Raw genomic sequence first — 12285 nt, 5'->3', positions numbered from 1 at the left:
TTAAGAAAACGTTTTATTCATACCAAACCATAAAATAACCATTTAGAAACGTTGCTAAAACGTTATGTGTTAGCTGGGATATAGACTAAAAATAGTCAAATTCCGAAGCCTAAAGTTCATGCGAAGTACACAAACTCTCCATGTTTGTTGTGTTCGATTTTCTAGGTCATGCTGTTAAACCTCTGCTAATTCGATAATACTGGGCATCCCGACCAATCAGCGATCGCGTGTAATTAAATATGATAATTTATAGGAATAATGGGCGGTCTTCAGAGACCGCTGATCTTTGATGTTTTGATCGTTGATTTTTGATCTTTGATTGATTTGATTGATTTTTGAGATTGATCTTTGGACTTGTTCCGATTTACTACGCATCAGTGTATCGAAACGAGTAAAAAATATAATTTTTAAGAATACCTTAGAATGCACATCACCAAATTGCACCATCCCCCCCCCTATAAAAACGTCCCCACATCCGAGTCATTCCCTTTGCTATGACAGAAATCCTGGACCAGTGCCTACTGACCAGGACCAGTACTTCCTCAGAGGTACTGGTCCTGCTGGACCAGTGCCTCCAATTATCAGTTTTCCACCCTGGTAGTAGGCGAGGTACAGTTCGGCATATTAGGGTACATTCCGGTATACGGGACAGTACCAAGGTTATGTTCCGGCAATACCCAGGGAGACATAGTTCTGACGAGCCTCGCTTTGTGGTCAGTGTGTTGCTTCCGGTCGCTGCTGTGTAGCGCCATGGTAGCGCTGACTCACTTTCGTGCTACGTGAGTTTACTATACATCCAGCGTTAGGTAGGCACAGGCGGGGGTTATCACTATGGCAATCAATAACAGACGTCATTTATTCCATTTGTCAATCATTGACGGAAACAAGCGAGGTTTCCCGAAGTTATCTCAAAGCGAGAGACACCCGCAGTAAAAACTGATCTAGAGTCAGGTTTTAGGCAAAAAATTTGGCTAAATTTACCTCCTTTTTAAATGATTTCTTGGCTGAGATAGCTGGAGAAAACGTACCCCTTTTCTAGAGAAATTGGAAACACAGGTGCGGTGCATTCACACTCACGAGTGGGGAAGCTGTAGTTACTTAAAGGCTCACAATGCGCATCCAAACGCTAATTTCTCCAGTACTAGACTAGCAAATACTTCGTGTCATGCGTAATCACACTACCTTATGGCGAAATAAACTATAGTTCCTCCCATTTCACTGCACGTTTGCTTAAAACCCACAAAAAAGAGGTGCGAAATCTGGTAATCTGGCGCCAGCGCCGAATTGTTTGCCAACCACGAAGCGGTTAGGTGACGTCACATGTTTTTATCTTTGCTACACCTGTACCGCTGTACTGCAGCACCGCTGTACGGTTGCTTGACAGTGCAAGGCAAAAGTGTCAACAACATCGGAGAATTTGAACAACATTGGAGGTATTTTCAAATACCTTTTATAAGACAACGCGCAGTGAAATGAGCGGAACTAGAGTTTATTTTGTCATAAAGTAGTATGATTATGCATGACACAAAGTATTTGCTAGGTTATTACTAGAGAAATTAGCATTTGGATGCGCATAGTGAGCCGTTAATTAGTTACTAACGCTGATAGGGTCTTTGTCCTCCAGGGTACTATTGGAATTTGGAGGGTACCCTGGGTACGGTTCATATATCGGAAAGTACCTCAGGGTACTATACAATATGTTGCTGCGTACCCTGCATTGTCCCACCGTACCCTGACTTTCTGCCAACTGATCATGAAAATTATAGAGAACCATAAAATTGTAATTTTTAGTGGATAACAACATTTTACATTAGTGGATTCGAAGTCGTATTCCAATCAATCAATCGCGTGCGACGCAGTTGATCACCACTTGTTGTTATTTAGCAACGACTCTGTGATGGGTCACAGTAACGGCGGACCGTTCGCTCGCTATATTCATCTGCGAGCAACATAACACTCGCATATCCTACATAGGGCCGGTGAGCGACTGCTGCTCGTGCCAGTACGAGCTGCAGTACCAGTACCAGGTGCAGTACCTTCTGCTCGTGCTCAGGCCAGTACGTTTAGCTACAGTATCGTGTGCTGGGTGATGCACATGCGCAGGAGAAGCTTCTGATGTCAGACGTACGCAAAGCGTGACTTATGAAAACCATGATAGGGTTCCTTTAAGACAACATAAGTGTTTTTTATGCTTTTGGTTCGTGTAGTTAATTTTCAATTGTATGCAGCTTATTAACAAACAACTTTTAATAATATTTTTTGCAGATTTGAATATATCTTCAAACAACAGTTAGCAGAAATTGGATGATCATGTTTGCCTAAGAAGCTATAGATAGCTAGTGACAGCACAAGGGGTTTCCATGGACCTTCTATAGATATAAGTAATGTGTCTTCTATTTATCTAGAAGATCTAGAAGGATGCAGTTCCCATTATATGTATAGTTTAAATATTTTGTCTGGAACTGTAGAGTTATATACAACTCGGAGGTTTGTAAACCCACAATTTCCTATAAATTGTCAAGTACTGTTTAATTGGCATGCATGCCCTAAAGGTCTTACAATATTTAGGCAGTGTATAGTACAGCTTCATGAAGCAGAGTACGTAACACTTTATAAAACAAATTCTGCTGTTGTAAGGTAGAAATATGTAACCTAGCAAATAATATCTACTCTGTTAGGTTACATGTTTGTATCAACGTTGCCATGTATGTACGTGCATTGAAATAGTCATGTTATAGATACCTACGTAGAATATGTATGTTGCTAATGAAATCAAATGTAGCTATAGGTTTATTCAGGTTAATGCTATGGGCTGGTTCAAGTAATTCAAAATTTCTTACACTGTATGCGTTTTGCAACTGTATTATAATAAATGACAATATGTAAATTTTATTCAGTTTTAATCTATTTTAAATTTGAACCTCATTATGATATCATTGATTTCATAAGATATTATTGAACCTCATTATATATATCAAATTTCAACCTACATTATAATTAACTGGAACAACATCCAGCATTGTCACTGTAGTTGCCCATCCTCGGCGACAAAGTCACAGCATCGTCATCATCATCATCGTCATCATCATCATCATCATCATCATCATCATCATCCGGCTTTAGATTATCCAGGCCAGAATTAATCCTCTCCTGATGATGGGGCCTGTGTGACATGTCGTCGGAGACGCCCTCTCCATGCAGAGCGGTTTTGAGGGTCCGTCGTTTCCAGGCCGAGCTTCACCCGGTCGCACTTTACCACCTTCTCCCACGCCTTCTTCGGTCTGCCGGGTTCTCTCTGAGAGTCCACCTTGAGCTTGCGAGCTTGAGCTATCCATTCGGTACTGCGTTCAACGTGGCCGAGCCACCTGATTCTGCCTGTGCGTAGCACAGTGTTGACATCCTGGATGCCCAGCTTCACGAGGAGTGAGTCCGATCATCGAGTCGGAGCATGTGGAGCACTAATCTGTGCTCACTGGCACAAGTTGGGGAGCCAGTGTCTCCACCCTATGCACATCTGCCCTGGCACCCGTCCATGCCCATGCTGAGTATTGTGCACCTGTATGGTCCAGGAGCGCCCAGGCGCACCTCCGTAGACACGAGTCTAAACAGCACACTCTGTACCATCACCGGTTGCCTACGCCCAACTGCAGCGGAACAACTCCCAGTCTTGGCTGGAATTCCACTGGCTGTACTGAGAAGGAAAGCACACATAATGCCCCTTGCTCGCCTTTCCCTCAACCTGGAACACCTACTACATCAGGTGATCACAGATGAGGCGAGACAGCCCCGCTTTATGGCTCAGTTATACATACGCGATGCACGGCCCGCGCATTGAAAAGTAATCAAAGAATGGAAAATAAGATCAGTGTGTCGTTGTGCGCCCAACTTTTGTCAGGATTTGGGAGAAGCTAGCGATTTGACAACGAATGCACAGCGTGTTGCTAGCGCACGGAACGAATGGTCCGCGCATGCACCGCGCATTCAATGCACAGCCAGCGAACGGTCAGCGTTAGGTCAGGTGATCACAGATGACCATGTTCGTTCGCTGACCTAACGCTGACCGTTTGCTGGCTGTGCATTGAATGCGCGGTGCATGCGCAGACCATTCGTTCCGTGCGCTAGCAACACGCTGTGCATTCATTGTCAAATCGCTAGCTTCTCCCAAATCCTGACAAAAGTTGGGCGCACAACGACGCACTGATCTTATCTTCCATTTTTTGATTACTTTTCAATGCGCGGGCCGTGCATCGCGTATGTATAACTGAGCCATAAAGCGGGGCTGTCTCGCCTCATCTGTGATCACCTGATGTAACACTGAGGTTGCCCAGGTCATGCACATTTTTGTGCATGCACAAAAATTCCGACGCACACAGCGAATGACAACGAATGCATAGCGTTGGTCCAGCGTGCTCGACGAATGAGTAACAAATGCTGACGCACACCCAGCGAAAGACAACGCACTGGCCAAAATTGCTAATTTTTCAGTGCGCGGGTCGTGCGTCGTGTATGTGTGACCGGGGCATTAAGACGCGCCACCCTTTCACTTCAGAGGCAGAGTCACTGCTTGCAGTCATACAGTCCAATATAACAACCCATTGGACTGCAATTAATTGGTCGCAGCAGTGGTGCCAGTCACCATTGTGCCTGAAAAACTACATATCATGGAACCCTCCTGGCTCAGACCATCCTTGCCATGCTTGGGTCATGCTAAATCGTCTGTGAACTAGAGTGGCACACTTCAGTGCCAATATGCACAGATGAGGTATACAGCAGATCCTGCCTGCGACTGCGGAGTGGCACAGCAGACGGCGGAACATTAATCAAGGATTGCCCTCTCCATCGGCCTCCGAAAGGAGTGCAGGGGTGGTGGAGATTGACGTCCCAACGCGGGAATGGCTATGTGACGGTAGGCTAGATGCCTCAGCGGCTATGCCCCTCCTCGCTCGGTACACACGACAGAAGAAGAAGATCACTGTAGTATATACAACTCATTGATGTAATAAAACAAATAGTAGTATCAAGAGCAAATAAAATAGGATAAACCTTCTTTATACGCTCTTGGTAGTATTAATGTAGAACACGTACAAAATTACTAAGGGTAATGCATTTGTTTCAGTTCATAAAGTTTTATAACATAAACCCCAGAGAGAAATATTACACGGGTATAGTATGGTTAACACGGTATTACACGTACGGAGGTTAAACCAGAGCAAGCACCAATAATAATAAAAATAACACTTCATAGTGTTTAATAACAATACATAATATATAATAAATAATAATAATAAATTATACAATAATAGAATACAACTACTATAATAATGAAATATTCTTGACATTCGTTAGAAATTTGTATAGTTTTGTTACCTTTTACAGCAACAGATGGCAGTATCATAGGTTACTAATGTACACAAGCACCGAGTCATCACCGCGGGAAAATAAAATTGCACCACACAGAAATTGAATTTTGTTGCTATTGAATTTGACTGCCAGCATGCCACCTCCAGAATCAGTAAGTGACGTGAAATGAATTGACAATTGTTATTTGATTTAAACTTATAAATATAAAAACTTATCAATACTATTTAGTGACTGTTCTAATACTATTACTAATGCCATTACTTACTGGCATTAGCCATTAGGCATTACTTTAGACTAGTAATGGCTGAGAGTGAGAGGGTCTATGCACCCCGGGGTACTGCCGGAACGTACCGGTACCCAATATCTAAGATGCCGGACCGTACCTCGCCTACTCCACTAACGAGTCTAGGGAGTCGCCTATACGCCTACTCCCTAGCCCTAACCCTAACCCTAACCCTAATCCTAATCCGTCGAGTAATCCTAACCCTAACCATATCAAATAGTAACCAGGGTACGTTCCGGCAGTACCCTGTGGGACATAGACCCTATGAGCAATGCTATGTAGTGACTAGTCTAGTATAGTACTGCTCATAGGGTCTATGTCCCCCAGGGTACTGCCGGAACGTAACCTAGCTGGGTACGGTCCGGTATACCGGAACGTACCCTGGTCACTATTTGATATGGTTAGGATTAGGGTTAAGATTAGGGTTAGGGTTAGGGAGTAGGTGACTCCCTAGACAAGTTAGTGGAGTAGGCGAAGTACGGTCCGGCATATTAGATAGTACCAGGGTACGTTCTGGCAGTACCCCGCGGGACATAGACCCTCTCAGCAGTAGGACTATAGTAGTAGTAGTATTGCTGAGAGGGTCTAATCTATGTCCCCCGGGGTACTGCCGGAACGTACCCTGGGTACGGTCCGGTATACCGGAACCGTACGTACCCTATAGTACTATCTAATATGCCGGACCGTACCTCGCCTACTCCACTAACGAGTCTAGGGAGTCACAGGCACTTGGAACGTCTTAATAAAAAAAATTAATGGTAAATAAACACGAAATGTACCAAAGTCTTAATGTTTCTCTACTCTATTTCGCCTATAATCACCTGTAAATGCCGGTCAAATGCTCATCTGCAACACACAAGTACACCGCACGCCCGCCCGCGGCGCCCTGTGCTGCGTGCACAAACAACATGAATAAGAGCATTTGACCAGTATTTACAGGTAATTATAGGTAAAATAGAGTAGAGAAACATTAAGACTCTGGTACATTTCGTGTTTATTTACCATTAATTTTTTTTATTGAGACGTTCCAAGTGCCTGTGTAGGGAGTCGCCTACGTACGCCTACTCCAGTAACCGTAACCCTAACCGGCATAACTCTAACCCTAACCCTAAGTTCTAACTCTAACCATATCAAATACTGAAAATAGTGACCATGCAGGGTACGTTCCGGCAGTACCCTGGGGGACATCTAGACTATGAGCTCTAGGATTACTACTCACAATAACCTAGGTATTATACTATTTATAGTCGGGTCCCTTTGCATCATGATCGTGACAGAGCTGACAAAAGCATCAAACTTTGCACAATTGTAGCTTGTGGCAGTAGGTTATAAATAAATATTAGAGGTGGTGCGCAATGTAGATATTCCTTAGAAGTGAATTATCGATGATTTAATGTTCAAACCGCGCCCGCCTATACTGGCGCATTGTGAACAGCTGGTAATCCCCCCCCCCGCGCGCATTTACACATAATATAATCAGGAGTCTATCAATATTATAGTATCGATACTATTGATAGACTCCTGATATAATTATACGCGATTACGCTATGTATTAACTCTCATATCTCACGAGCAAGTTACATTTCTAGAAATCTACATACATATATATAGACAATACGGCTATATATAGACGGCAGGCAAGTGTATTAACTCTCACATCTCGCGAAGGAATTGAGTTGCAATTATTTGAAATTTAGCTACCTATAGTCACACGTCTTAGTCAAGATATTGGCAAATATATGCGCGCGGAAATGAATTACAGATGATTACATGTTCGAACCACCTGACTCCGAACCCCCTACCACTCCGGTAGGGGAGTTTGGAGTCTAGTTTTTCGAACATTAAATAATCTGTAATTCCCTTCTGAGGAATATTTGCATTGGGCACCCCTCTAATATGTATAGTACTGCCATAAGCTACAACTGTGCAAAGTTTGATGCTTTTTTCAGCTCTGTAATGATCCGGCCCATATTTTGCACTAAGGGACCTGACTAATATTATAATAACCTATAATTTAAGCATCCCCTACTCCATGCATGTATAAAAATCAGAGTTATCAATATCATTGATATTGTAACATGAATGTAATTTTCTGTTTTAGAGCTTACAAGGCAAGGCAATGAAGGTGTGCCAATCTTGCAAGCGGGTCCAATCGATCCGGTGCAAAACTTGCCAAAACTGCAAGTTGCCTTTTACCCAAAAAGAACTTGACAGGGAACGTATGAAGGCGAAGGGGGCCAAAAAAAGCCCAGCATATTTAATTGGAAGACTTAAAACATTGGTAGTATTCTTAGATAGTATTAAACATTTGCCTGAATTATTTCATGCTGGGTTAAATTTTAACGATATCGCTTACAGGCTACAGCACATATCATGGTTGCCTATATTACCTGTCATTGTACTGTAAATGTTTTATACTTCGCACAGTCTTATAGAATGTAGCCTATCTTAAAAACGTTTATAAATCTAGAGTACGTCTAAACTTTTCCATTGATATTTTCAGGAGATAATAATAATTATTATGATCTCCTGATATTTTTGATTGAAGCGATTAATGTTGTATCTGAATGGCCACTGGTTCTTTGATGAATGAGTTGTAGCAGCATACTTTGCAACACTACTCAGTGTGTACTAAAGCGTTTATGATAAGTTAACAAAATTGTAATTGAGATATTGTCAATTTTATATTTTCCAACAGCTGGTGCAGATGGAAGGACGGGGCATGCATGTCGCCGTCCTTTTGCACAGTGGCAGCAATGTCACTGTTTTAGGGACTCCGGGGCCTGGAACAAACATCATAGAAGATTATCCTGCTTTGAAGGATAGTATGATGCAACGATTTAAAGCTTGTGGTGAGAAAATGGTTTTATGTTACGTTCATTAATAAGCATTATAGTAATATGATCGGATCACTGGCCAAAACGCTGTTTAGTCTGGGACTGGTCAATGATTAGCAGAGTATTGCTGAATTGAATCTCTATAAAAAACCAACCAATCGTTAATAAGGCTGCACATTTTGTTCTACATTTTTACACTGCAAATTTCACTAATTTCATGAACACTCACAATTATCATTGAATACACTGTTGTTGGATTTTTTTTGTACACTGCAAGATATTACGCTATAGCTGAGTGATCCCTGCTATAATAATGCCTGGTAGATCAACCTTCAATGTATAGAATATATATAATTTTAATTGGAATTTTATAGGGGGAAATGATTATTGTAAACTACATAATACAATATAAGCATTAATCTACATGTTAAGTAAACATATCTGTTCGGTGGCAGCCCTCAGAGTAGCATCAGCAACAGCACCACCACCACCAGCACCAGCAGCTCCAGCAACAGCAGCACCAGCACCACCACCACTAGCACCGCCACCAGCACCACCAGCAGCAGATGCGGCACCACCACCACCACCACCAGATGTACCACCACCACCACCACCTCCAGCACCACTAGCACCGCGACCACCACCACCACCACCATTTTAGTTATTCAGTGTATAAATTAATTTTATGTAATTAAAGATGTGTAGATCATTTTTCTATGCTAACTTTTCTGCATAGATATATTGTAATACCCGTTTGATTTTAAATGATCAGAACAAATCGTGTATAAACTAATTTTTATTATATATGATACACTTTTTTCTAGCCAGAGAAGAGGAAATAACTCTCTCGGTTAAATTCTGGAACCAGAAAAAAATCAACATGATGGCAAAATCACTGGCAAAAAAGCATGCTAAGGTTATTGTATGGAAAAAATCGCACTTGGATTACCACTTGACCGGTTTCTGTTATCATGTGTGGAAAACTTCATAAGAATGTGGCTTCATTCCACATGATATGTTATTTCATTGATATTACAGATGAAGAATGAGATAGAGATAGTAGAGCCAGAAATTCTTGGTAACTGTAGGCAGCTTGGCATCGACGTGACGACTCTTCCACAATGGGTTAAAGAGATAACCGAGTTTGCCTCAGGTTTGGTTTTAGAATTCATTTGTTTTTGCACAATTTTAATATGTTCTGGTTGTTGTTGAATCACAGGATTTGGCTGCAAAACACAAATACACTGTGTGAAAACACAGTGTATCCCAGTGTAACCACAGCTAAAATCAGTGTTATGGCCTTTAATACCACTGATACCAAGTGTTATATATATATATATATATATAAGAGCTAATAAACACCGCAAAATGCGCAAATAGGTATTTATTAGCTCTTGATATTATAATACAAAAATTGTTGCTGCAATATGTTACATGTCGTTGTACTGTGTTATTGATATACAGAGCATGAAACCTATGCCACCTCACCCACCATGTCATGTTAAAAATATTTTGTAACTTGGCTAATTTGCAATTGACTGCATAAAAATCTGGTTAATTCTCATTCTTAGTCCTATAGAAAAGCATTATTGCAGCTAGTATTTTATTATATTCCCACTTGCAGACACAAAGATCGAAAATTACAATCATCATGCAGTAATGATAGTTATTTTGTTAGAAAGTTTCTTCCCCTAATAACGCTAATATTCGTATATACAGTGGGTTTTATATTATGTATAGGATACGACGGTCAAGCTGACAATGATCAAGGCGCTATAATGACACGGCTAGAGACGCTGTCTTTTACGATCCAGCAGCGCAGGCATGTCATGAGACAAAATGGTAAAACATTAATTTATACTTGGTAAACAACCTGAATCAATATATGTTCGCAAGCACCATGCCAATATGCATTAATCTTTATAGTAAGTTACGCTCGTCGGGTCTATGTCTCCCTGGATACTGCCGGAACATACCCTGGGTACGGTCCAGTATACCGGAACGTACCCTGGTAACTTCTAATATGCTGAACTTTACCTCGCCTACTCCACTAACAAGTCTAGGGAATTGCCTACGCCTACTCCCTAACCAGTAACCCTAACCCTAACCATATCAAATAGTTTCTAGGGTATGTTCCGACAGTAACCAGGGAGACATAGACCTTATCTGTGTAAGTTGCAGACAGGAGTTCATATAAATCAGGCTATTTATACATATAATTTTGTTTTAATTTAAGAAAGAGCAAAGCATAACACGGTGTTGCGCAGCAGAAACGAACGCGACACAAAGGCTGTTGCTGCAGCCATTGTGCAATTGCATGACGTCACCCCTCAGATTGCTGTAACAACTGCTCGGGTCCTGGAAGGAAACTTTCCATGGCTAGTTGAAGGAACTGCGACGAGTAAGTTGTTTTTAGATATTGTTTAGTGTATAGATATAGATCTATAGATATTACCGAAAGAGGCAAAATCTAAACATTGACCAGAGAATGAATAATTGAACATGATATCTGTCATATGTAGATTAAAAGTGTTTCATTTTCAATTCAACACAGGCCACACAACTGCAGAAAAGAGAAAAGTGGCTGAATTGCATCAGAAGCTCATGCGTCTCAAGGAGGAAATGCTCATCCTCGAGACAGAGATGAAGCAGTTCATCACGTACTATGAGAACCAGTTGGTCAAGTACATGTACTGTGATTTGACCACAGACTACTGTAAGCATTCATGCCACTATATTATGTAGTCTTCTCTAACACAGTGTTATTAGTGTAAAGCAACAGAATCTATACGAGCCTGTGTTTTTTTGTTTTTCAACTAGTTGGTTGCACTCATGGAGAAGCATGCAATTTTTATTGCATTGGCAAAGGTCCACTGACTAAAAAAGCACAAGCAGGAGCAATGATACTACTGCAAGCAAGAGAAGATTACATCAAAAAACAATTACAAACAGCACAGTCCCTGTTTTAATGTGCTAACCACTGAGGGGGCCAAAGCCTTTTTTGTACGCCACATTATGAATTGATTACAGCTAGGGTATGCGGTATGCAGTGATGATAGTGCAACATATTCCTATTCCAGGAAGTTTTTTCTATGGGTTTCCTTCATTATGATCCCTTATGCCATTCTTGTAATATTATTGTAAGCATTAGCCAAAATTTGAATAGTTATCTGCATACATTTATCGTGATATTTTTTACTGGAATTTAGTTCTGAATGATCACTATAGGTGATTTGTAAATTTTTTAAATTAACAAAAAAATATTTTGCTTGTAGTGATTTTAGATCGCTTCTTGTATTTAACAAGAACTGTCTAGGGGAATTTTCAATGGTGTGAATAGTGTGGTCTGACAATATTTTACCCAGAATCTGCAGACCGAGTCAAGTTTTTGCAACTCAAATAATTAAAGGTATATCCTTTACTCTATGTTCTAGGGTTATGTTAAGTTAATCTAGGTTAAAATTACGCTACATAAAAGTTTCATGGTTCAATCACCTTTAGAAATATTTTTCTAAGACACACCCAAAGCAATGTATTAATGCCTTTTATGCACCTATGCAATATTAGCTAGCAAGTCGTCTCCAACTTTTTCAGGAGTCTGTTTTCGTATTGGGAAAATAATTTTACTGGCGACGGCAATTGACTTGACTGCCGGGTATTTAGGATATCGAAGACCGTGCCCGGCTGCCGGGCATATATATAGCCACAGCGCACTTTTAATTGCATATGGTGTTTGTCGTGGTGCAAATCCACTTTAGGCACCTTATGTATCACGAAGTGTTGCACAGATTTCTGTGTATCATC

At 41.1% G+C, this 12285-nt stretch overlaps 1 protein-coding gene across 1 annotated transcript in view; it reads left to right on the top strand.

Moving 5' to 3' along the window:
• The window catches only part of LOC106817124, a 14091-nt gene extending 2099 nt beyond the window's left edge, over positions 1-11992 (top strand). The window contains exons 2-7 of the mRNA XM_014821771.1: positions 9306-9397; positions 9520-9634; positions 10222-10323; positions 10718-10882; positions 11036-11197; positions 11302-11992. Of these exons, the coding sequence (XP_014677257.1) occupies positions 9306-9397; positions 9520-9634; positions 10222-10323; positions 10718-10882; positions 11036-11197; positions 11302-11450 (785 nt within the window). The 3' untranslated portion in view covers positions 11451-11992. The remainder of the gene's footprint in view (positions 1-9305; positions 9398-9519; positions 9635-10221; positions 10324-10717; positions 10883-11035; positions 11198-11301) is intronic.
• Positions 11993-12285: the final 293 nt, after the last annotated feature.

This window comes from Priapulus caudatus, unplaced genomic scaffold (assembly GCF_000485595.1).
Source record: "Priapulus caudatus unplaced genomic scaffold, Priapulus_caudatus-5.0.1 Scaffold1602, whole genome shotgun sequence".
NCBI classification, from domain to species: domain Eukaryota; kingdom Metazoa; phylum Priapulida; class Priapulimorpha; order Priapulimorphida; family Priapulidae; genus Priapulus; species Priapulus caudatus.
Note: the sequence above shows the minus strand (reverse complement) of the source record. Positions and strands in the feature narration are given on the sequence as shown.